The sequence below is a fragment of the Fringilla coelebs genome (genome assembly GCF_963513975.1).
Source record: "Fringilla coelebs genome assembly, chromosome: 28".
Classification (NCBI taxonomy): domain Eukaryota; kingdom Metazoa; phylum Chordata; class Aves; order Passeriformes; family Fringillidae; genus Fringilla; species Fringilla coelebs.
In genome coordinates this window covers 1,119,944-1,144,450 of record NC_140054.1, presented here as the reverse complement: position 1 = coordinate 1,144,450, position 24,507 = coordinate 1,119,944, and the positions used below count along the sequence as shown (strand labels likewise).

Genomic DNA, 24,507 nt, shown 5'->3' with positions numbered 1-24,507 from the left:
ATTAGCTGCAGATCCCTCTCCAGCAGGAAGTGCCGGTACAGCCCCGGGTGTGGGAGCAGCGCGGAGTGCTGTGGGTGGGGAGGGATCTCAGAGCCCACCCAGTTCCACCCCAGGGACACCTCCCACTGTCCCAGGTGCTCCAGGCTGGCCTTGGGCACTGCCAGGGATCCAGGGGCAGCCACAGCTGCTCTGGCAATTCCAGCCCAGCCCCTGCCCACCCTCCCAGGGAGGGATTTCTTCCCAAGTAGAAATAAAGGATGAGAGGGGTTTGGGCCCTGCAGGGCAGGGCAGAGACAGGAAAGAATGAGCAGAACAGAGTCATTTCCAACCTTAGCAATTCCATGATTTTTCTCTCAGGGATACAGGAGAGGGATTTCTACAAGGCCTGGAGGGACAGGAGCCAGGGAATGGCTGCCAGTGCCAGAGGGCAGGGCTGGATGGGATCTTGGGAATTGGGAATTGTTCCCTGGCAGGGTGGGCAGGGGCTGGGCTGGAATTGCCAGAGCAGCTGGAGCTGCCCCTGGATCCCTGGCAGTGCCCAAGGCCAGGCTGGACATTGGGGCTGGAGCACCTGGCACAGGGGGAGGTGTCCCTGGGCTGGAAGGAGCTGGCATTGAAGATCCCTTCCCACCCAAACCACTCTGGCATTCAGATTCCTGAATCCAGGATGAGAACCAGGAGCAAAGCCCATTGCAGCAAATGGATCCAGGAAAGGAAATAATGATTTGCTGGAAGGTTCCAGGTGCCCCAGGGCTATTTCCCACAGGGGGTTTGTAGCCTGGCAAGGCCTGGTTGGAGAGGTTTGGGCTCTCCCAGGGTGCCCAGAGCAGCTGGGGCTGCCCCTGGAGCCCTGGCAGTGCCCAGGGCCAGGCTGGAGCACCTGGGACAGGGGGAGGTGTCCCTGCCAGGGCAGGGGTGGCACTGGGTGGGGTTTAAGATCCTTCCCACCCAGACAGTTCTGGGATTCCATGATTGGAGCTGTGGCTGCAGAACATTTTGTGTCCTGCACCGTGAGGTGTTGTCAGGGGAAATGGGAAGTGTTTTAATTGCAGCTGAAATTCAGTTTAATCAGTTTGTGCTGCTTTCTGTTCAAAATTCCTTGCAATGCCATGAGGGGAGTTGTTATTTCTGCACTGTGGCAAGAGCAGGAGAACAAATAGCTGCATTTGAAGAAATATGGGAACAACAGAAGCTTAAAAAGACTTTGCAAGACTCCTTATGTGTGTTGATGTTTATAAATACTGGAGAGCAGTGCCTTGGCTTTTCCCTCCCTCCCGGTGCAGATGGAGGCCCAGGATCATCTGTGTTTGGGAATGATTGCTGCCCATGGCACCTCCTGCCCTCCCTTTTGGGGTTATTTTGGGATGGCAGAACAGGGAGCATGGGGCAAGGTCCCTGCTTTTATCCTCAAGCAGCCTGCACCATGTTGAGGGTGTGAAGAGAAATCCTGTCTGAAATCACTGCAGACTGATTGGTTTTGTAAACAAACAGCTCTTTGTTGAGCTGGGGAGGAAACGAGAGCGCAACTTTGTGATTGTGCTTTAAACCAGCTCACAGGAGCTGTGAAATCAGTTCTTGCTGCTTCCTCTGCATCCAGCAGCTGATTTACTCCTCAAGTTCAGCCTTAGATTTGCACTTCTGCTGCTGGAGTTATCAGCAGGAGCTGGTATCAGTCTGGATATTGAATTTGATTTCAGTCAGGGCATGGAATTTGATACCAAATCGAGATATTGAAGTGGTTATCAGGATATTTAATTTGCTATCAGTCAGGGTATTGAAACAGATACCAATCAGGATTTATCACCACTCCCGATCCAGAGGGAAGATCCCCAGAACTGATGATTCTTGTTTCTTCCTTGGTAATTTCAGGCACATTCAGGTTCTTTTCATCTTCAGTACCTTGAGTTTTATCCCAGCTTGAGGCAAGGCTCATTTCATGGTTAATTTGCTGTGAATGTGCTGCTGGGAATTCCATCCATCCCAGCCAGAGGATTACTGGGGTATTGTCCCCTTGCCACCTCAGGGCCTGGAATTCCCTGTGGAGATGATTCCTGGTGAAGCTGTCCCCAAACCCCCTAAAGAATAGGAGGAAGGATCCAGGAGAGGGATTTTACAAGGATGGAGGGACAGGAGCCAGGGAATGGCTGCCAGTGCCAGAGGGCAGGGCTGGATGGGATCTTGGGAATTGGGAATTGTTCCCTGGCAGGGTGGGCAGGGGCTGGGCTGGGATTCCCAGAGCAGCTGTTCTCTCTGCCACCTCCAGAGCCAGGACCCCTGAGCTGTCCCAGCCCCAGGATGGCTCTGTCCCATTCCCAGGGAGCTTTTCCTGGACCCCAGGATGGCTCTGTCCCATTCCCAGGGGCTCAGGATGGCTCTGTCCCATTCCCAGGGAGCTTTTCCTGGACCCCAGGATGGCTCTGTCCCATTCCCAGGGGCTCAGGATGGCTCTGTCCCATTCCCAGGGAGCTTCTCCTGGGCTGTCCCAATCCCAGGATGGCTCTGTCCCATTCCCAGGGAGCTTCTCCTGGGCAGTCCCAGCCCCAGGATGGCTCTGTCCCATTCCCAGGGGCTCAGGGTGGCTCTGTCCCATTCCACACGTGGCAGGTGCTGCCCTCCCTCCCAGCAGTGTTCCCAAAGAGCCCCTGCAGCACCAGAGTCCCCAGCAGAAGGAGGAATGGGAATTGCTGAGCTTTCCTACCCCTGATTTCCTGTCCCTCCAGCAGCAGCTCCCATTGGGAGGTAGGAATTTGTTCCCTGGTGAGCTCAGGAAAACTCACAATATTTTCCCCCTCCTTTATTTTCCTTGTGAGTGCAGAGAGGCTGGAGAGTGTCTGGGAGAGTGTCTGATGTGTGGGGAGTTCCTGGAGCTGGGAGGACAATCAGCAATGGGGAGATGCAATTGTTCCCTCACCTGGGAGATGTAAATATTTGATTATCTCAGTGGTGTTTAATAGTTGGTACCTGATAGAAGGAAAACGCTTATGGGGTTTATGTTTGCATTTTATACTTATTTTAATCATGCTTTGCTTTGTTTTGTTCTTTTTTTTTGTTTGTTTGTTTTTTGTTTTGTTTTGTTTTTTTTTTTTAATTGCAGCAGCTGTTGCCGGGTAAAAAGTTTTGGGAATCTGATGATTCCAGCAAAGATGGACCAAAAGGGATATTTCTGGGAGATCAGTGGAGAGACAGTGCTTGGGGAACATCAGGTAGCTCAATTATTTCCTTAATTTAGCTGGGGTTGAATACAGAAATGTGCAATTTATTTACTCAAAGTCCGTGGCCAGGCTGGATGACACAGCTCTGAAAAGATTCAAAAACACATCTGGCTTATATAATAAAAAACAAATAGAAAACCTCACTTTGCTTTGTGATAAAATCAGGATATTTATGGATGTCAGAACATTGTGTAATGTGAATATGTGTAAATTCATGTCTATCTGCTTAAAAACCTTAAATTACCCTTAAAATTTCAGTTTCTGATGTGTTTTCTGCCTTGGGATGAATCAGCTGAAAGTTTGAACAAAGGTCTTGGACAACAAGATGAATAAAAAAAATCCCTTCATTTTTTAAATACTAAACCAACCAACCAAAACCCACCATTCAGTTAAAAAAAATTAAAATGATGTTTTGAATTAGTGTTGAGTTAAATCTGCCAAAGATTTTGTTCTTGCATCAGAGACTGTCCCTGATTTTGGACTTGATGGGAGAGCAACATTCAGTTTAAAAAGGAAAACAAGGAGATTTTGAATGAATATTGATTTTTATCTGCCAAAGATTTTGTTCTTGGCTCAGAGACTCTCCCTGATTTTGAACTTTGGGGGAGAATATTCAGGTTGGTTTTAGAAAAAAAGAAACAACCTGCAAGTGCTGGGTTTGAAATGCTGACCTTTGATTTGTTCTGTCCATGGTTTCTGTGGCATGGATCTGCTCCTGGAGCTCAGCTGGGTCTGCTACAGCTCCCAGGAAATGGCTCTTACCTCACTGTGGTAAAATACCCATTTTTAAAGTAGTGATAAGGCCTTGTTTTATTATTTCCATTGAAAAATGGCCATGAAAAGAGGACAGAGCTTCTCCAGATGTGCCTGGCTGGGTCAGTCTGGGCCCTGGGGGGATTTTGGGCGGTTGCTGCCTGTCCCCCCTCGGGAGCACCTCGTACCTGGCTTAGTCCAGCCTGGGGCTGAGGGGGATTAGGGCTGAGCCAGGCTTTGGGACCAGCTGAGCTTGGGATTTTCTCCCCTAGGCCCTTCCCATCCCTCCCTGTGCTGGTTCCCATTCATCCCACAGCTCTCAGAGCCCTGAGTGTCTGGAAGTTTCCCTTTGGCTCCCCCAGAATAAAGGAGCAGCACCCGAGGGCTCTGCTCCCCACACCCCCCAGTCCCTGCAGCCCCATAGCATGGGGAGCCTGGATCCTCCCTGGCTCCATCCCTCCCACAGGATGCCCTGCTGCATTTGGGCTTTCACTCCTCTGCCTCAGAGCTGTGCATTTGGAGCCTTTAAAGGCTTTTCAGAAGTTCAAAAAAATACAAGCTGTAGTCCTGCCCTTCCTTTCACTCCTGGTGCAGCAGTGCTGGGTTAAAACCAACTTTTCCCTTTTTTTTTGGCAGCTTTTTTCCCCCACAATCCCCCCAGTCCATCCAGGTGAGGCCTGGATCTTCCTTGGCTCCATCCCTTCTTCTCCATCCCTGCCCAGAGGAGGCACTGCAGGCCTCCCACGAGGATTTGGGGTTTTACTCCACCCCAAAGTTGTGGATTTAGACCCTTCAAAGCCAGCCCAGCTCAAAGCTGCAGTCCTGCCCTTCCTTCCCCTCCTGGGGACACAGAGTTGGGCAGCAGTGCTGGGTTAAAACTGGCTTCTCCTCTTTTTGGAAGATTTTTGCCCAAAAAATCTCCCCAGCCCGAGTCCCTTTGAGGCCACACTGATGGGAAAAGGAAGGAGGTTTAGCCAGGAGCAGTGAGAGGATGGAATTCCTTCACCTGCTTTGTGAGGAGGCTCCAGTGTCAACACCCAGTCCTTGGGTGTTGATGTTCCTTCCACATCCCACCAGCTCCTGGCAATTCCCAGACCTGCTGCCTGCTGCTTTTGATTCCCTGCCTGTTGCCAGGAGCAGAGAACCCCTTCCCCCTTTCCTTTCCCCCCCTTTCCTTTCCCCCCCTTTCCTTTCCCCCCCTTTCCTTTCCCCCCCTTTCCTTTCCCCCCCTTTCCTTTCCCCCCTTCCTTTTCCCCCCCTTCCTTTTCCCCCCCTTCCTTTTCCCCCCCTTCCTTTTCCCCCCCTTCCTTTTCCCCCCCTTCCTTTTCCCCCCCTTCCTTTTCCCCCCCTTTCCTTTCCCCCCCTTCCTTTTCCCCCTTTCCTTTTCCCCCTTTCCTTTTCCCCCTTTCCTTTTCCCCCTTTCCTTTTCCCCCTTTCCTTTTCCCCCTTTCCTTTTCCCCCTTTCCTTTTCCCCCTTTCCTTTTCCCCCTTTCCTTTTCCCCCTTTCCTTTTCCCCCTTTCCTTTTCCCCCTTTCCTTTTCCCCCTTTCCTTTTCCCCCTTTCCTTTTCCCCCTTTCCTTTTCCCCCTTTCCTTTTCCCCCTTTCCTTTTCCCCCTTTCCTTTTCCCCCTTTCCTTTTCCCCCTTTCCTTTTCCCCCTTTCCTTTTCCCCCTTTCCTTTTCCCCCTTTCCTTTTCCCCCTTTCCTTTTCCCCCCTTCCTTTTCCCCCCTTCCTTTTCCCCCCTTCCTTTTCCCCCCTTCCTTTTCCCCCTTTCCTTTTCCCCCTTTCCTTTTGGGGTCACTCTCTCCTCCCCAGGCAGGGATTTTTGCAGAGCCCAGCAGGATTTGGAGCCCCCAAGTCCGTCCTGGTTGGATCTCAAAGCCTCAGGGATGGCAAAGGGCTGGGGAGGTGCAGGAGGACAGGGGGATGAAGAAGGAGAAATGAACTCCTCAGAAACCTTTCCTTGAGGAAAGAGCAGCCAAAAAAAAAATCTCTGATCCTGACATGACCACAGCAATTGGTGGAACAAAGGGCACAGGGCTGGTGGAGCAGCAGGATCATGTTTTAAATGACAAGCCAAAACTTGTTTCACTGTACTAATGCAAGAGTTGTACTAAAACTAAAAACTAAACCTTTGGAATTTTAATTGCAACCTTTAATTAGTCCTAAATTTCTGACATTTTATAAGTTTAGATTTTAAACCTAGCTCTCACTTGCAGGTTTACACGTTGTAGTATTTAAAAAATGAGAAAGCCATTCTGGTTTAACTAATGGACATCAGCAGAATCGCCAAGTTGGCACTTCTGAGTGCAAATAAGCCCCTGGGGAGTACATATTGAATGATTTAATTTGCCTCCTTTGAATAGTTGGATCTGCTTGTGAGAGTTTCCCATGTTTCTGTTCCAGATCACTCTGTTTCCCAGCCAATTATGGTGCAGAGAAGACCTGGGCAGGGCTTCCATGTGAACAGTGAAGTGAACTCTGTGCTGTCCCCACGCTCTGAGAGCGGAGGGCTGGGGGTGAGCATGGTGGAGTATGTGCTGAGCTCATCTCCTGGAGACTCCTGCCTGAGGAAAGGAGCATTTGTAAGTGTCTCATTGCCTCAGCTCTGTTCTTTCCTGCCCTTGCTGCTTGGTTTGCTTGCTGGTGAATCATTTCTAGGGCAGAGGTTTCACTCTGCTCTCAGCTGAGCTCTTCCCTCAAACAGGGCAGGTTCAGTGCTTGGCTTGGGGGAGTGGGGTGGGAGGTGGGAAGGTGCTGGCATTCCCTGGATCCTTGGAAAAGCCCCCAGCAGAAAGAGCCCATCCAAGCTAATCCTTGGGAAAGGTCCCACAAAGCTGCACTGGGCCTGTGGCTGCCTCGGTGCTGATTCCAGCTCCAGACCCTTCACCTGCTGATAACTCTCATGGCATAATGTTCATCCTTGTCCTGGAGGTTTTCCTCGTGCTATTTTTTGGGATAAACCCCCCCTAACAAATAGATTGGTGGCAGCCACCCTTCCCTGGAGCTCCTGCTTGTGGCTGGATGTGTTTCCCAGCTGGGCTTGCTGGGCAGGTTGTTTCCCATGGGGAATGGCACCTGGGGAAGGGGCACAGCCTCCAGTTCCTGGCTGTGGGGAGAGCTGGCATCAAGTCCAGCCTGGAGTGGGGAAAGGGCTCCAGAAATGTGGGAGAGCCTCCTTTGGCTGCTGCCCTCAGCCCTGCTGGGGTTGCTGGCCCTCATCAGAGGCTGCCCAAGGACCTGGGAGAGCCCTGGGAGAGCAGGGAGGATTTTTGGGGTGTGAGCACTCAGGACAAGGAGCCAGTTTATCCCAGCTGGAGGTCAGGGTTTGCTTCTCAGCACAATCAGAGTGACAGTGGTGACAGAGCTGTCACTGCTGAGCACCCCTTGTTTGGGGTTGGATTTACAGGTGGCATTTCCAAGTAATATTAAGGAAACCTAATTCTATTTTCTTTTAGAAGCAACCCCAAAAATTTTTGCTTTCAGAACAATTTTATTTTTCTCTAAATGTGAGTGGAAAATCTCTCCCTCCAGTCAGAGAGGGTGAGGGAAGGGTTCAGTGGATAGGGGCAGAAATGCTGTGTGCAGAGCACTTCTCCCTCCAGTCAAGTGGAAGGCAGGCTTTGGATGTCTGTCCCTGTGACAGCACCAAAGCTGCCTCTGATAAATATGTTTATATGCCCCTTGCTGGTTTTTATCATAAATTATGTTGTTTTTCCTCTCCCTTTTGTTGTTCAAAACGCTGCCCCAGGCATCATCACCCTTTATTCTCCTCCCAAGTGCAATAAAATGCAGGCACGCTGCAGATGTAACACCACTCATGGAATGCTCAGCAGAACAGAAATCCTTTTTTTTAATCTTTTTTTTCCTCCCCTTTTCTCCCAAAGAAATGTGCTGCAGAATTACAGGGACTAATGATTGAGGCAGTGATTTATTTGAGTGTTTTTATATGAGCTGTGCTTTGGAGTTCACGACTGAAGCCTCCAAAACTGAGGTGATTTTCAAACACTTGTCCAGTCAAGAGCTGTGTCTGACACTGAGCCAGGCACTTCAGAGAGGCACTAATTCACTTTATGCCCCTGCAGCATTTGCTGGTGTTGATTTTGAAGTGCTTAAGTCCCATCTAGAAAGAGAATTCCTTAAAATTATTTTGGGATGGGATTTTTAGAGCCTAAAAAGCAAGCCTTGAGTTAGTAAATGAAGAAACCTGAAGAGATGAAACACCTCTTGGAAGACTGAGAGCTAATTCCCTTATTGAATATTTTGCATTTTTAGCTTATTTTTTTGGTAGGAATTAATGTTTACAAGTGGCTTCTTTTCTGGTGACATGTGTCTTTGATTTGTTACCATCTTGGGGTAACAGGAAAATTGATCTGAAAACTCAGCTTATTAAAACAATGTCTCTTTTGCCCAGGGGCCAAGGGATGCAGAGAGTGATGAGAATGACAAAGGGGATAAGAAAAGCAAGGGCACGTTTGATGGAGATAAATTGGGAGATCTGAAGGAGGAGGGGGATGTGATGGATAAATCCAATGGTTTGCCTGTTCAGAACGGGATCGACGCCGACGTCAAAGACTTCAGGTATGTGCATGGGTGCTTGGTAATTAATTAATTAATAATAATAATAATCACTGCTGGGGTCTGAGCTCAGCCCCTCCCGGCTCTCACTGCATCCCTTGCAGTGCCATGGGGGAGAATCAGAGGGGAAAAAGTGAAAATTTGTGGGCTGAGGTGGGAACATTTGAATGGGGGAAGGAAAAACTGGGCCTGGAAGTGAAGCTGAGGCAGGAATCCATGGAGCACATCCCAGGGAAGGGGTCAGGGACCCCATTCCCAGGGAAGCTGTCAGGGACCCCATTCCCAGGGAAGCTGTCAGGGACCCCATTCCCAGGGAAGCTGTCAGGGACCCCATTCCCAGGGAAGCTGTCAGGGACCCCATTCCCAGGGAAGCCGGGCTCCACTGGGCTCACTGGGGCATCTCCCTGCCCAGGAAAGGCTGAGGGAGCTGCGGCTGCTCAGCCTGGAGGGAAGCCCCAGCTGAGAGGGGCCCTCAGCCCTGTCTGTCCCTGTCCATCCCTGTGTGTCCCTGTCTGTGTGTCCCTGTCCATCCCTGTGTGTCCCTGTCTGTGTGTCCCTGTCCATCCCTGTGTGTCCCTGTCTGTGTGTCCCTGTCCATCCCTGTGTGTCCCTGTCTGTGTGTCCCTGTCCATCCCTGTGTGTCCCTGTCCATCCCTGTGTGTCCCTGTCTGTCCATCCCTGTCCACCCCTGTCCATCCCTGTGTGTCCCTGTCTGCCTGTCCTTGTCCATCCCTGTCTGTCCTTGTCCATCCCTGTCTGTCCTTGTCCATCCCTGTCTGTCCCTGTCCATCCCTGTCCGTCCCTGTCTGTCCACCCCTGTCTGTCCCTGTCTGTCCCTGTGTGTCCATCCCTGTCTGTCTTTGTCCATCCCTGTGTGTCCCTGTCTGTCCATCCCTGTGTGTCCCTGTCTGTCCATCCCTGTCCACCCCTGTCCATCCCTGTGTGTCCCTGTCTGTCCGTCCCTGTGTGTCCCTGTCTGTCTGTCCCTGTGTGCAGAGGTCAGGGCAGCCCCAGGCTCTGCTCCAGGCCCAGCCATGGCCCCAGAGCCACGGGCAGGGCTGAGCCCAGGAGCTGCCCCTGCCCAGGAGGCAGAACTGCCCTGGGCAGTGCCCAGAGAGGGGCTGGAGTCTCCTGCCTGGGACACTCCAGAGCCACATGGACACTCTGCTGTGCCCTGAGCACTGGGATGGCCCTGCTGGAGCAGGGAGGGGCACCAGTGACCCCATGAGGTCCTCCCAGCCTGACCCAGTCTGGGATTCTGTGACAGGGACTGATGAAGACCAAACACCATCCCCCCCAAACACCCTCCCCTTCCTGTTCCCTCAGCTCTGGGTGCTGTGTGGGCTGGGATATCACAGAATCCCAGAGTGGGTTGGGCTGGAAAGGATCTTAAATCCATCCAGGGACACCTCCCACTGTCCCAGGTGCTCCAGCCTGGCCTTGGGCACTGCCAGGGCTCCAGGGGCAGCCCCAGCTGCTCTGGGCACCCTGGGAGAGCCCAAACCTCTCCAACCAGGCCTTGCCAGGCTACAAACCCCCTGTGGGAAATAGCCCTGGGGCACCTGGAACCTTCCAGCAAATCATTATTTCCTTTCCTGGATCCATTTGCTGCAATGGGCTTTGCTCCTGGTTCTCATCCTGGATTCAGGAATCTGAATGCCAGAGTGGTTTGGGTGGGAAGGGATCTTCAATGCCAGCTCCTTCCAGCCCAGGGACACCTCCCCCTGTGCCAGGTGCTCCAGCCCCAATGTCCAGCCTGGCCTTGGGCACTGCCAGGGATCCAGGGGCAGCCCCAGCTGCTCTGGCAATTCCAGCCCAGCCCCTGCCCACCCCCAGTGTGACAAACTCCTTCCGTTATCTGGTCCAGATGATTTGATAAATGAATGATCAAATCTCTTTTATAAAACCTCTTGGGTCAGTTGGGATCAGCTGTCCCAGCTGTGTCACCCTCCCTGTGTCCCCCAGCCCCTCACTGGGGGGTGAGGAGCAGAGCAGCCCCTGGCTCTGGGCATCCCTGTGGTGCTGTTTGAGGGTCCCCAGGATGAGAGAAGGGATGAGAATCTTGACTCCATGTTTCAGAAGGCTGATTTATTATTTTATGATATTATATTAAAAGAAAATGATATACTAAAACTATACTAAAGAAAGATAAAGACATCAGAAAGCTAGAAAGGAATAAATATAAAACCTTGTGACTGCTCAGAGTCCCGACACAGCTGGACTGGGATTGTCCATCAAGTAGAAACAATTCACATGCGACCAATCAAAGATGCACCTTGGTAAACCATCTCCAGACCACATCCCACAGCCATCAGATTATTGTTGTTTACATTTCTTTTCTGAGGCTTCTCAGGAGAAAAATCCTAGAGAAAGGATTTTCATAAAATATGTCAGTGACACATCCCTGTGCAATCGGCCCAGTGCCAAACCTGCCCATGCACTCGATGCTTCTGGGAAGGATTTTCCATCCTGTGATGTGCCCAGGGTGTTCTAAATGTCCTCAGGGGCAGAGGTGGGAACACCTGAGAGCTCAGGGCTGGGTGTGATCCTGGTGACCTTCCCAGCCGTTTTTAATCCTCTGTGTGGGATTCCCCTGGCAGCCCCCGTGGGAAGTGTTGGCTCTGCTCCTGTCCTGTCCCACCACAGCTGGGGCTTTGGGTTTGTTCCTTGCAGCTCTGCAGAGGTGAAAACCTCCTGAAAAATCCTTTTTTTTCCTCTCTTTTGTGGCCCTTGATGCTGTTCATACATTTGTGTTCCTTGCTCATTTCTGCATCTCTTGTGGTTCTTCATGGCCTGTAGGAATACTGGAGAAGCCAAAGAAATGGTAAAATAAAATGTAGCAGCCCAGCAAAGTGCTGGGAAATGCCCATTCCTGGCTCTGCCATGGATATGAAGCATAGCCATGAAGTGCAGTCCTTGTTTGGGTGATCAGGAGCCCAGGGCAGCTGCCTTAGAGTGGTGTTAAGTGAGGTTTGGTGCCAGAGCTCCACACAGTTAAAAATCCCCAAATATTCTATTAAATAGAAGTATTTTGGGAGATTGTGGCTTGTTCTGTCTGACCCAGTTGAGAAGAAAACAGAAACTGAATTTTTTACCTTTTTGCTGTAACAGGTGTTTGAGGCTGGGCACTGGGAGTTGTAGGGGTTTTTTTGGTTTGTTTTTAAAATCCATCAATTTCTTTGTAGAATTAATTCAGGGAGCTATTTCAGCCCATGTTTTTTACTTATCCCCCCTTTATTACACCACCTGCAGGCACTTCTGGTGGCTCTGATGCTGGGCTGGAGCATTCCAGCTTTTATTTTTTTATATACATCAACTTCTGTGTAGAATTAACTTCAGGAGCTATTTCAGGCCATCCCTTTAGTTTTCTTTTTTTTGTCTTCTACAACACTTCTGCAACTGGGGGTGTTTTGCTGCTGTGATGCTGGGCTGGAGCATTCCTGGTTTTATTTTTTGTTAATTTTTTTAAATCCATCAATTTCTCAGTAGAATTCACTCACTGAACTATTTCAGAGAATCTTTTTTATTTTTTCCCCTTTTTACTCCAACACCTCCAAGCAGTTCTGGTGGGTTTGGGGTGTGATGTTGGGATGGAGTATTCCTGGGTTTTTTTTTTTGGAAATACACCAATTTTTCAGTAGAATTAACTATTTCAGACCATCTCTATTTTTCCCCCTCTCTTCTACAACACTTCCAAGAAGTTCTGCTGGGTCTGGAGGTGTGATGGAGCATTCTTGGTTTTAGTTTTTATTTTATTTAAATACATCAGTTTCTCCATAGAATTAATTTGGTGAACTGTTTCAGACCAATTTTTTATTTTCCGTCCTATACTCCACCACCTCTGGGCAGTTCTGGAGGGTCTGGGGGTATGATGGAGCATTCCTGGTTTTAATTTTTATTTTATTTAAATATATCAATTTCTGCATAGAATTAATATGGAGAACTATTTCAGACCATTTTTTATTTTCCATCCTGTACTCTCCAGCACCTCTGGGCAGTTCTGGAGCATCTGGGGGTGTGATGGAGCATTCCTGGTTTTAATTTTTTTTTTTTAATACATCAATTTCTCCATAGAATTAATTTGGTGAACTGTTTCAGACCATGACTTTATTTTCCCTCCTGTACTCCAGCACATCCTGCAGGGTGGGATGCTGGGCTGGAGTTCTCCTGCCCTTTTTCCCTGCAGGAGCATTGCACCCAGCAAGGGCTGGAGCTCTCCTGCCCTTTCCCTGCAGGAGCATCACACCCAGTTAGGGCTGGAGCTCTCCTGCCCTTTCCCTGCAGGATCACTGTACCCAGTTAGGGCTGCAGCTCTCCTGCCCTTTCCCTGCAGGAGCACTGTACCCAGTTAGGGCTGGAGCTCTCCTGCCCTTTCCCTGCAGGAGCATCACACCCAGTTAGGGCTGGAGCTCTCCTGCCCTTTCCCTGCAGGATCACTGTACCCAGTTAGGGCTGCAGCTCTCCTGCCCTTTCCCTGCAGGAGCATCACACCCAGTTAGGGCTGGAGCTCTCCTGCCCTTTCCCTGCAGCAGGATCACTGTACCCAGTTAGGGCTGCAGCTCTCCTGTCCTTTTTCCCAGCAGGATCACTGTACCCAGTTAGGGCTGGAGCTCTCCTGCCCATTCCCTACAGCAGGAGCATCACACCCAGTTAGGGCTGGAGCTCTCCTGCCCTTTCCCTGCAGCAGGATCACTGTACCCAGTTAGGGCTGCAGCTCTCCTGTCCTTTTTCCCAGCAGGATCACTGTACCCAGTTAGGGCTGGAGCTCTCCTGCCCATTCCCTACAGCAGGAGCATCACACCCAGTTAGGGCTGGAGCTCTCCTGCCCTTTCCCTGCAGCAGGAGCACTGTACCCAGTTAGGGCTGCAGCTCTCCTGCCCTTTCCCAGCAGCAAGAGCACTGTACCCAGTTAGGGCTGCAGCTCTCCTGCCCTTTCCCTGCAGCAGGAGCACTGTACCCAGTTAGGGCTGCAGCTCTCCTGCCCTTTCTCTGACCGTTTCCCTCCCGCAGCCGCACGCCGGGGAACTGCCAGAACTCAGCGAGCGAGGTGGATCTGCTGGGCCCCAACCAGAACGGCTCCGAGGGCCTGGCCCAGCTGGCCAGCACCAACGGGGCCAAGCCCGTGGAGGATTTTTCCAACATGGAATCGCAGAGTGTGCCCCTGGACGCCATGGAGCACGTGGGCATGGAGCCGCTGCAGTTCGACTACTCCGGCACTCAGGTCCCCGTGGACTCGGCTGCAGCCACCGTGGGGCTCTTTGACTACAACTCCCAGCAGCAGGTACAGAGCTGAGCCCTGAGCCTGAGCCTGATCCTGATCCTTCAGCCCTGAGCCTGATCCCCAATCCTGAGCCCTGGTTGTGATCCCTTAAGCCCTGATCCTGAGCCTTTAGCCCTAATCCTGAGCCCTTAGCCCTGAGCCTGATCCCTGATCCTGAGCCCTGGTTGTGATCTCTTAACCCTGATCCTGAGCCTTTAGCCCTAATCCTGAGCCCTTAGCCCTGAGCCTGATCCCTGATCCTGAGCCCTGGTTGTGATCTCTTAGCCCTGATCCTGAGCCCTGGTCATGATCCCTTAGCCCGGATCCTGAGCCTGATCCTGAGCCCTGGTTGTGGTCCCTTAGCCCTGATTGTGATCCCTTAGCCCTGAGCCTGATCACTGATCCTGAGCCCTGGTCGTTATCGCTTAGCCCTGAGCCTGATCCCTGATTCTGAGCCTGATCCTGAGCCCTGGTTGTGATCCCTTAGCCCTGATCCTTTAGCCCTGATCCTGATCCTTTAGCCCTGGTCCAGATCCTGATCCTGATCCCTGACCCTGAGCCCTGGTCGTGATCCCTTAGCCCTGATCCTGAGCCTTATCCCTGATCCCTGATCCTGAGCCCTGATCCTTTAGCCCTGGTTGTGATCCCTTAGCCTTGATCCCTGATCCCTGATCCTGAGCCATATCCCTGATCCTGAGCCCTGATCGTGATCCTTTAGCCCTGATCCCGATCCCTGATCTCGATCCCGATCCCTGATCCCGATCCCTGGTCCTGATCCCTCATGCCGAGCCCCGATCCTTTAGCCCTGATCCTGATCCCTGATCCCCATCCCTGATCCAGCCCTGTGGCTCCACTGGAGTCGGTGTGGGGTGGGATGTGCTCAGGATCCTGTCCTGGGAGAAGGGATGGAGGAAGATTGGAGGTGTTGTCATTGTCTTTGTGTGGTGTGTGTCCTCCCAGGGAACTAGAGCAGGAGATCAGCCTTCCATGGCAGCTGGAATAATCAGAATTCCCCCAGCAGTTCCCACAGCTGTGCCCTCTCTGGAGATCCTGCCTGTCTTGAGGAGCTGCCATTGAGAAAGAGCTTTAAAGTAGTAGAAAGTGCTAAAATAAAAAGCCCCAAACAGCCACCCTGGAGCCCAGGAAGTGACTGAGAGCCAACACCTGCTCAGCCCAGGTGTGAGCCCTGCACTGGGCTTTGCTGAGCCCTATGCTGGGTTTTGTTAAACCCCAAATTGGGCCCTCCTGGTCCCTACATTGGGCCCTGCTAAGCCCCACTTTTGTGCTTTTCTGAGCCCCACACTCAGCTTTTCTCAGCCAGAGCAGCCTGAGGCAATTACAAGTTCAAACTTTCTTCTGCCTGAGCCTGGCTTAAACCCTAAGGGCAGAGTCCACTACTACAAACCTTTATCTGAGCCTGGCTTAGGTTTGTTTGACCTTTCTCCCACACAAGCCCAGACTCCCTTGGCTCCTGCTGAATGCTGGGCCTGGCTCCAGCAATCGACTCCTGCTCTGCTCCTGTTCCTGCTTGTTTGGGTAATGATTGGAAACTTTATTGCTCTCCCTTTGCAAGTCTGATATCCCTCAAAGTGGAAGGGAATCCTTTGTTGTAGCTGATTGCAGGGATATATAACTCTCCCTGGCTTCCCTGAAATATCTGATTTTTTTAGCAGAGCCTCTGGCACTCTGGAGTGAGGGAAAGCATTGCCAAGTTTGTGCTGAGTTATCACAGCCTTAAAAGCAATGTAAATATCTGTGGTGGAGCTCAATTGGCTGCTCTGTTCTACAGCATCTTTGGGAGGTTAATGATGGAAAATTTAATGATTAAACGAAATAGCTGTTGTAGAGTTCAAAAAGGAAAAAAAACCCAGATAGTTCCAAGTCTTTGTCTTGCTCTGGTGTAAGGCCTGGGATGCCAGAATTACTTCTGAACCAGGAAAGTTGTGTTTTTCAAAACATGAGGGCTCCACAAGTGAGCTGCTTTTGGAGAAGTATCAGAGATGGGACTGGAACAGCACGAGTGGGAAGCCTGGAATTTGCATTTTGTCAGGGTTTTTATTTAAGTGAAGGCTCATTTACAAGTTTGAGGAGTTTTTATTTGTTTCTTTCAGCCTTTAAAAATTAAGATTTCAAATTTGGCACGTCTGGCACCTCACTGGTGGAAATAAACCCTGCCAAAAGGGAGGCAGAGCAGGGAAGGGTCCCTGGTTTGGGGGAGATACAATGGGGATTTCTGGCTGGGTTTGCATTTTTTATTTCATGCCAAGTGGATGGGCACTGTCCATGTGGAGCTGCTGTCCCCTCTGTGTCACCAGCTGTCTGGGAATCATGGAATCACTGAGCCTGGAAAACCCTCCCAGAGCATCAAATCCCAGCTGTGCCCAATGCCCACCTTGTCCCCAGCCCAGAGCTCTGAGTGCCACCTCCAGGGATTCCTTGGGCACCCCCAGGGATGGGCACTCCAACCCTGCCAAGCCCTGACCACCCTTTCCAGGCAGAACTTTTCCCCCAATATGCAAAAATGGGATTTTAAGAACGTTCAGAGCTCCTTTTCTGTGGTTGGTGTGAGGGGTTTGGAGCTGGGGGGGAACAGGGAATATTCCCTGCCAGAAGGGGCTGGGGTAGGGACACCTCTGCTGCTGGGGTTGCACTGGATGGATATTCCCTGCTGGGAAAAGCCTTTGGGATTCTGGTGTTCAGGATCCCAGAGATGAGGTGGGAAAAGAGCTCCAAGGACATCGAGTCCCAGCTGATCCCCACCTTGTCCCCAGCCCAGAGCTCTGAGTGCCACCTCCAGGGATTCCTTGGGCACCCCCAGGGATGGGCACTGCAACCCTCCCTGGGCAGTGCCAAGGCCTGAGCCCCCTTTCCATGGGGAAATTCCTGCTGTGCCCACCCTGAGCCTGCCCTGGCCCAGCCTGAGGCCGTTCCCTCTGCTCCTGTCCCTGTTCCCTGGAGCACAGCCCGACCCCCCGGCTGTCCCCTCCTGCCAGGAGCTGTGCAGAGCCACAAGGGCCCCTGAGCCTCCTTTGCTCCAGGCTGAGCCCCTGCCCAGCTCCCTCAGGAATTCTCCAGCCCCTTCCCAGCTCCCTCAGGAATTCTCCAGCCCCTGCCCAGCTCCCTCAGGAATTCTCCAGCCCCTTCCCAGCTCCCTCAGGAATTCTCCAGCCCCTTCCCAGCTCCCTCAGGAATTCTCCAGCCCCTTCCCAGCTCCCTCAGGAATTCTCCAGCCCCTTCCCAGCTCCCTCAGGGATTCTCCAGCCCCTGCCCAGCTCCCTCAGGGATTCTCCAGCCCCTTCCCAGCTCCCTCAGGAATTCTCCAGCCCCTTCTCAGCTCCCTCAGGAATTCTCCAGCCCCTTCCCAGCTCCCTCAGCCCCTCCTGGGGCTCCAGCCCCATCCCTGCTCCATTTGTGTGCTGTGAAGCCCAGATCCCTGTGATCTCTCCCTGATTTTGGGGGAGCAGTGGGGGCACAGCTGCTGTCCCTTGGTCCCACCCAGGCCCTGCTGGGCTGTCACACAAATCTGTTACTTTTTGTTTTCACCCTTGCTGCAGCTTCCACCTGCAGTAAAAGCAAACAGGAGCCTTTAGCCGGCCTGAGGGGCTGTGGTGAAGGTCAGGAATCACTCCCCAGCCAGAGGTGCCCTTTCAGGGCAGCTTGGTGTAAATCCAGGAGTTGGTGCCCATTCCTTAATTCCTGATCCCCAGGGCCAGGGGTCCTTGCTGCCCACTGCCACTCTCAGCTGGGATGAAAGGAATCTGACTTCTGCCATTCTGTTGGCAGCAGGAAATCTGTCCTGAACAAGGATCTCATCCCTGAAAGTGCCTTTTGGGGCTGTGGGGAAGCATCCCATCCTTGGAAGGGTTTGGAGGCGAGCACAGCTGCAGGCAGTGTGAGGAAGGGGAGGGTTTTACCCACGTCTCATCTGATTAGAGATGTCAGATGTTGATTTTGCAGAAGACACTTGCTGAGGGAAATCTGATCTTCCAGAATTCCCATAACTCTGGGGTTCTGCTCCCTTGGAATTCCCTCAGTGAGCTCCTTCACGTACTGGATATCATCCTTCATTTGTCTGCATGTGGAACAGCCTCACTGAATGCTGGATGATCTCCCTGAACTCCTCCAGATCCGTGGCAGGGTTTGCAGCTTTTCACTCCAAATGCGTTTTCCAGCAGCCTGAAACGCCCCAGGTGTCCTTTCCTGATGCCTTTGTCAATTCAGGTTAATGCTCCATTGCAGAGGTTCCTTGTCCTTTTCCTGCTCCCCAGTCCCACCTTTCAGCACTGACCCCTGGCTTTGGGGTGTGGGGCTGTGCTCTCAGCAGATGCAGACAGCACAGCGAGGCGTCAGCAGCTCTCCCTGAATACCTGGAGTTGATGATTCCCAGAGCTGCCCTGCCTCATCTGCCTCAGGAGTTGGGATGGTTTTTCTTGGCTCTGCTTCCTTGGACAGGCTGCAGGATGAAATCTGCAGCTGGGCTGTTTCTTCTGAGGGAGCTGAGCAAGGCTGTGAATTAAAGGGGAGAGGGAGAGGTCACAGAACCCTGGGATGGTTTGGGTGGGAAAGAACTTCAAAACTCATCCAGTTCCAACCCCTGCCCTGGCAGGGACACCTCCCCCTGTCCCAGGCTGCTCCAGCCCCAATGTCCAGCCTGGCCTTGGGCACTGCCAGGGATCCAGGGGCAGCCACAGCTGCTCTGGCAATTCCAGCCCTGCCCCTGCCCACCCATGAAATTTTAAAATGAATTTATGCAGTAAATGAAGCTTCAGACTCATGTGGGAGGTCAGTGACTGGAGCTGGGTCTGTTTGGGTCTGGTGCTTCTCCAAAGACAGGAAGTGGAATTTGGGGTAATTTTGGACATTTTTGGTGTCATGGTCACAGGAAGGAGGAGTCCAAGTGAGAGCCCTTTTCATGGAGAACGTGCCAGGAATTCCTTCCTCCCTGATTTGTGTTGGGAAAGAAGTTTCAGCTGGTGATGTGAAGGGTGAAAGAGGCAAGGAGTGATCCAAATATCCAGGAATCCTGGAATGGTTTGGGATGGGAGGGACCTGAAATCCCACACAGAGCCACCCCTGCCCTGGCAGGGACACCTCCCCCTGTGCCAGGTGCTCCAGCCCCAGTGTCCAGCCTGGCCTTGGGCACTGCCAGGGATCCAGGGGCAGCCACAGCTGCTCTGGCAATTCCAGCCCAGCCCCTGCCCACCCTGCCAGGGAACAATTCCCAATTCCCAAGATCCCATCTCTTCAATTCCCAAAATCCCTCCTCTCTTAGATTAAGGCCATTCCCATTTGTCCTGTGCTGTAAAAAGTCCCTCTCCAGCTTTCTTACAGACCTTTTATGTGTGGAAATCTAATTTTGCAGGGACTAGATGAGCCCCCAGTGCAGGCAGACAACAAAAAGAGCCAAGAGCAGCAGGTGAAATATTGATGGTGAAGTACTGAGGCTCTGAGTGGGTGTGGATTCCTTTCTCCCAGTTTTTCTGATTCCCAGGTGCTTCATTGAGTTGCATTTTGGAGGTGTGCAAGTCCTCACATGTGTAAAGTGAGCAGAAGTGTTTTTAGGGAGAAAAATGCTTTTTGTGCCCTCAAGACAAGGAAATATAATGCAGCCATTTCCTCTCTGCTTCACTGTGATGGAATCCACATCAGCAGGCTGGAAAAGCATGTGGGAGCTCAAGGGTTTGGTGAAATTCTGCAGCTGAAGAAAGCAAAGAAGCTTAAACTGCTGAGCTAATAGAGCAGACCCCAGCTCCGAGGGTGTTGCAGAGGAATCCACACTTCAGAAGCAGTTTAGGGGATTTATAGGATTTTTTTCTCATATTTGCTGATCAGTAAAATGTTGCTGGTCACTCTCACAGGGCCACTGTTCCTCATTCCATGTTCTGCTGCTCCTGTTGTCCGTGATCTTCTTGGTGTTTTGCACTCAGGGATGTTCACAGAATTCCAGAGTCACTGGGTTGGAAGAGACCTTCAAGCTCATTGAGTCCCACCCAGCCCCAACAGCTCAACTCAACCCTGGCACCCAGTGCCACATCCAGGCTTTGTTAAACACCCCCAGGGATGGTGACTGCACCACCTCCCCAGGCAGAACATTCCAGAACTTTATCACCTTTCTGTAAAAAGCTTCTCCCTGCTATCCAGCCTGTATTTCCCTTGGTGCAGCTCAGGCTGTGTGCTCTGGGTCTGTCAGTCCCTGCAGACAGAGCCCAGCCCCAGCTGAGCACAGGCACCTTCCAGGAGCTGTGAGAGTGATGAGGGCAGCCCTGAGTGTCCTTTTCTCCAGGCTGAGCCCCCCCAGCTCCCTCAGGGGCTCCTCTCAGGGTTTGTGTTCCAAGATGTGAGTGGAGCTTTGCCCAAGCTCCTGGTGGCAGGTGACACCTGAGCAGAGCTGGCACCTGAGCAGAGGTGACACCTGAGCAGAGCTGCCACCCAGCTTGGGTGACCACAAATGGCACCTGAAAACAACAAAAAGGGCAGGAAAAGCAGGTGTGTTGTGCAGCCAGACTGCTCAGGGTGTTTTATGGCCCAGGAGGCAATAAAGGAGCTGTAGATGAGATATTTTCCTCCACAAGGAACATTCTGCTAGCCCCTGAGGGATGAGCAAACAGAGCCCTTGTGAGGGGGAGGGTTTGGCACACAGCAGGTTAATTCTGGCTGCCCTAACTGCTGCATTTCCACCTCATAAACCCAATGCTGATCCCTCAGATGTGTTTTCTCCACCTGAACTTGTAAAAAGACAAAAATAAAGGTGGATTTTCTCACATAGCTTTGCTCACCCTCCTCTCAGGAGAACCAGTGTCAATTTTTGCCTCTAAATAAAATAAGTAATAGAGTTTTCTTGATGTTTCTGGGCTTCTTCTTGATGGTTGTGGGTTTCTGCCAAATATTTGGGCAGAATTATTGCAGTGTCTGCCAGCAGTTCACTTGTCTGAAAGGAGGGCAGGATAATAGGTGTGAAAATCATAGGATTTGGGCATCCAGGACTGTTCTGAGGGAGTGGAGGGAGAAAACATTTCTCACAGTGCTTTGTGAAGTCATTCCCACCTAGAAGTGATCCCTGGAAGTGAGGGGGGATGGACATGGTGGATAATTTCAGAGGAGATACACTGGTGTGGCCTTAAATGTTTAATTAGAGCTGAAGATGGGTGAATTCAGGGATTCCCCTTAGGGAGAGGCAAAAGAAGCTGGGAAAGAAACTTATAGAAGAAAGGAAAAATAAACCCTAAACCCTCAGCAAAAATACTTCAAGGGAATCCTGTTATTTTAATTTAGTGAGCAATAAATTCTCAATAGCTTTGAGCAGGGAGCAGGTAAAGGGGTTTGTGATCCTGGGGCTGTGTCCCCTCTGCTGGCTCTGAAGGCATCTTGGGTGTCCCAGACTTGGCTCTGCATCCCTTGGCCATCCCATTTGCCACTTCTGCCAAACTGGGAGGGCACACTGGTGGCACTCCCAACACCTGGGGGTGCTCCTGGGGACCCCCAGGCTGCAGCTGGGGCTGAGCAGGAGCTGGGATAAATCCCTTGGGATTGGGGGAACAGCAGAGGGAAAAGCTGGGCTGGGGCTGGCTGTGCTGCAGAAATGTGGGGTTTTTTCAGCTGGGTTATCACAGGCATTGGTCCCAAAGGAGTTCAGGTCCTTTGGAGCGGGGAGTGGAGTATCTGTGGGGTTAAAGGAGATGTGGGTGAAGGGATTGCTGGAAAAGGAAGGAGTTGCTGCCTTTTGAGCCCCAGTTCAGCAGTGTTGGTGTGTTTGTGTGTGAGTTCAGCAGTGTTGGTGTGTTTGTGTGTGAGTTAAGGAGTGTTGGTGTTTCTGTGACTGAGTTAAGGAGTGTTGGTGTGTTTGTGTGTGAGTTAGGGAGTGTTGGTGTGTTTGTGTGTGAGTTCAGCAGTGTTGGTGTGTTTGTGTGTGAGTTCAGCAGTGTTGGTGTGTTTGTGTGTAAGTTAAGGAGTGTTGGTGTTTCTGTGACTGAGTTAAGGAGTGTTGGTGTGTTTGTGTGTGAGTTCAGCAGTGTTGTTGTGTTTGTGTGTGAGTTAAGGAGTGTTGGTGCGTTTGTGCCAGATTTCAGGACAGTTTGTGGTTTGTGTCTGATTTCAGGACTGTGTTTGTGTTTGTGTGACTGAGTGAAGGAGTGTTGGTGTGTTTGTTCCCGATTAAAGGGGGGTTTGTGTATTTGGGCTCAGTTTAAGGACATTTTTTGTGTTTTGTGCCTGATTTAAGGACACTGTGCTGAGGTGTTTGTACTCAGTTTAAGGATTGTTTGTGCCTGGTTTCGGAGCTGTTTGTACCCACTTTGAGGGCTGTTTGTACCCACTTTGAGGGCTGTTTGTACCCAATTTTAGGGCTGTTTGTACCCAATTTTAGGGCTGTTTGTACCCAATTTTAGGGGTGTTTGTACCCACTTTGAGGGCTGTTTGTACCCACTTTGAGGGCTGTTTGTACCCAATTTTAGGGCTGTTTGTACCCAATTTTAGGGCTGTTTGTACCCAATTTTAGGGCTGTTTGTACCCACTTTGAGGGCTGTTTGTACCCACTTTGAGGGATGTTTGTACCCACTTTGAGGGATGTTTTTACCCACTTTGAGGGCTGTTTGTGCTCTCCCCACAGCTGTTCCAGAGGCCCAATGCACTGGCAGTGCAGCAGCTGACAGCAGCCCAGCAGCAGCAGTATGCCCTGGCTGCTGCCCACCAGCCACACATAGGTGAGTCTGCCTCTCCCCAGCCTCCTGATCCGTGGGGGAACTCCAGGGGAAAAGGATTGGGAGGGTTCAAAGTGTATTTTACAGCTGAGCAGAAGTGCATTTTTACAGTTTTGCTTGTGGGTGTCTCTTGCACACTTGAGAAGATTTTTAAAGGAGTTCTCTGTGTGGCAGGACTGACACTCACCCTCCTGAGGGTGCTGCTCAGTCAGGAGAGGCTTTGGAAGTCTGAGTGAACTCTAAACCAGGGTGACAGCACAGTGAAGTGTGGGCAAATGCACTATTTAATATCAGCTGAATGTGCTGCCAGGGCTCTTATAAGTTAAAAACATCATTAATGCAAACACATGATTGATATCAATAAAAAATATTTTTATATATATATATATATTGATATATATAATATAATATGAATAACAAATATTTTTATTAACTGGGAATAAAGCACTTAAGCATGTGTAGAAACCCAGGAAAACAATGCATTAATTTTTTAAGCACAATAAGCAATTTGTGGTAGTTTTTCCTGCCCAAAACTCCGGTATAAATGTGTTTGGGCTCTCTCAGCTCTGTGCTGTGCCCTTGTGTGCTCAGTGCAGTTCAGGGATTGAATTTATTCAGCTTTTTCACTTCCTCCCCTTCACCTTCACCTCCCCTGCACACCCCTGTCCCTCCCACCTGGGCTTTCTCTAATGATTAAACTGTTTTTCCACTCTGAGCTCTGTCCAGACTGACCAGCTGGAATGCTGGGATGGGTGTGGAGCTCAGGATGGGGCGGTTTGGATTTACTCACTGTAGGAAATACAGAGTAGCAGCAAGCTCCATCTCCTGAACAGGGTCTGTCTGCCCTGAGAAGCACCTGAGCTGTTGGATATAAAGGATTGTACCTCTTAAGGAGCACTGAATCCTTGGAATTGGGGTTTTTAATGCCAGATCTCCCCTCTGCCCATCAACACTCACTGGTTGTCACTCCCTATAGAAAACCACCCACAAAAAGCTCAAAACCACGAAAGCAGCCCGAGTTTGGTGTTGGCCAGGCAGCAGCAGGGGGGTTGTGGTGGGGCTGCAGTCCTGTTGAGTTTGCTTTCACTGACAGGAATGTTTTCAGCAGGTTTAGCTCCCGCTGCCTTCGTTCCCAACCCCTACATCATCAGCGCGGCGCCTCCGGGGACGGATCCGTACGCGGCCGGGCTGGCGGCGGCTGCCACGCTAGGTGAGAGCTCCCAGCTCCCCCTGCCCTCCCAGCCCTCCCTGCTCCAGCCTGCTCTGGGGCTCTGCAAGGCAAACAGCAGCATCCTAGAATGGTGTGGCTGTGAGTAAAACCAGAATTTGTTGTTAAAACTGCACATGAAATGGGGTAATTTTTGTATAAGGCTCCCAGAGCAAATGGGAGGGGAGCAGACACAAATACTGCTCCGTTTCTGGGGTGTTTTGTTGAGTGACAGTCACAGGGAAAACCTCTGGAAATAAACTTCTGAAAGGCTGGAAATATGCAGGATGTTTCCTGCCAGGTAGGTTGTGATTCCTTTGTTTTCAGCTAAGGTGCATCCTGCAAATGAGCTGGGAATTTCTGTTGGGAATTTCCACTTCCCAGGAGGGGAACACATCCATTCCTGCTGGGGCTCACGCTGGGAACGTGCCCTGTCCCAGAGGGCAGCAAAGATGGAGCCTCTGCTCTTTCTGCAGGATCTTCCTGCAGCCCTTCATGTATCAGTTCCCAAATCCCTCCCAGCTGTCCCAGCCAGAGCTGGTGGTTCTGGAGGTGCCACAGCTTGTTGGGCACTGTGGGGGACACAGTGAGCATGGAACTCCTGCTGGGGGTGCCCTGAGGGTCGTGCCCAAGCACTGGGGACAAAGCAGGAATGTGCTTGTAGGAGAGGATTTTCAAAGGAGGAACATGATTTTAGGAGAGGATTTTTAAAGGCAGAACATGATTTTAGGAGAGGATTTTTAGAGGCAGAACATGCTTTTAGGAGAGGATTTTCAAAGGAGGAACATGATTTTAGGAGAGG

The 24,507-nt window shown here is 51.2% G+C and overlaps 1 protein-coding gene across 7 annotated transcripts in view; it reads left to right on the top strand.

Annotated features, from left to right (window-relative positions):
- PUM1 (pumilio RNA binding family member 1) overlaps positions 1 to 24,507 on the top strand; it is a 91,418-nt gene that overhangs the window by 26,176 nt on the left and 40,735 nt on the right. For 3 of the 7 annotated variants that reach the window (XM_084222644.1, XM_084222641.1, XM_084222646.1), the window contains 6 exons: positions 3,095 to 3,203; positions 6,371 to 6,549; positions 8,379 to 8,545; positions 13,553 to 13,823; positions 22,408 to 22,501; positions 23,604 to 23,708. In XM_084222644.1, coding sequence (XP_084078770.1) covers positions 3,095 to 3,203; positions 6,371 to 6,549; positions 8,379 to 8,545; positions 13,553 to 13,823; positions 22,408 to 22,501; positions 23,604 to 23,708 — 925 coding nt within the window. The remainder of the gene's footprint in view (positions 1 to 3,094; positions 3,204 to 6,370; positions 6,550 to 8,378; positions 8,546 to 13,552; positions 13,824 to 22,407; positions 22,502 to 23,603; positions 23,709 to 24,507) is intronic. The other 4 variants (XM_084222643.1, XM_084222647.1, XM_084222645.1 and 1 more) reach the window with 2 other exon arrangements.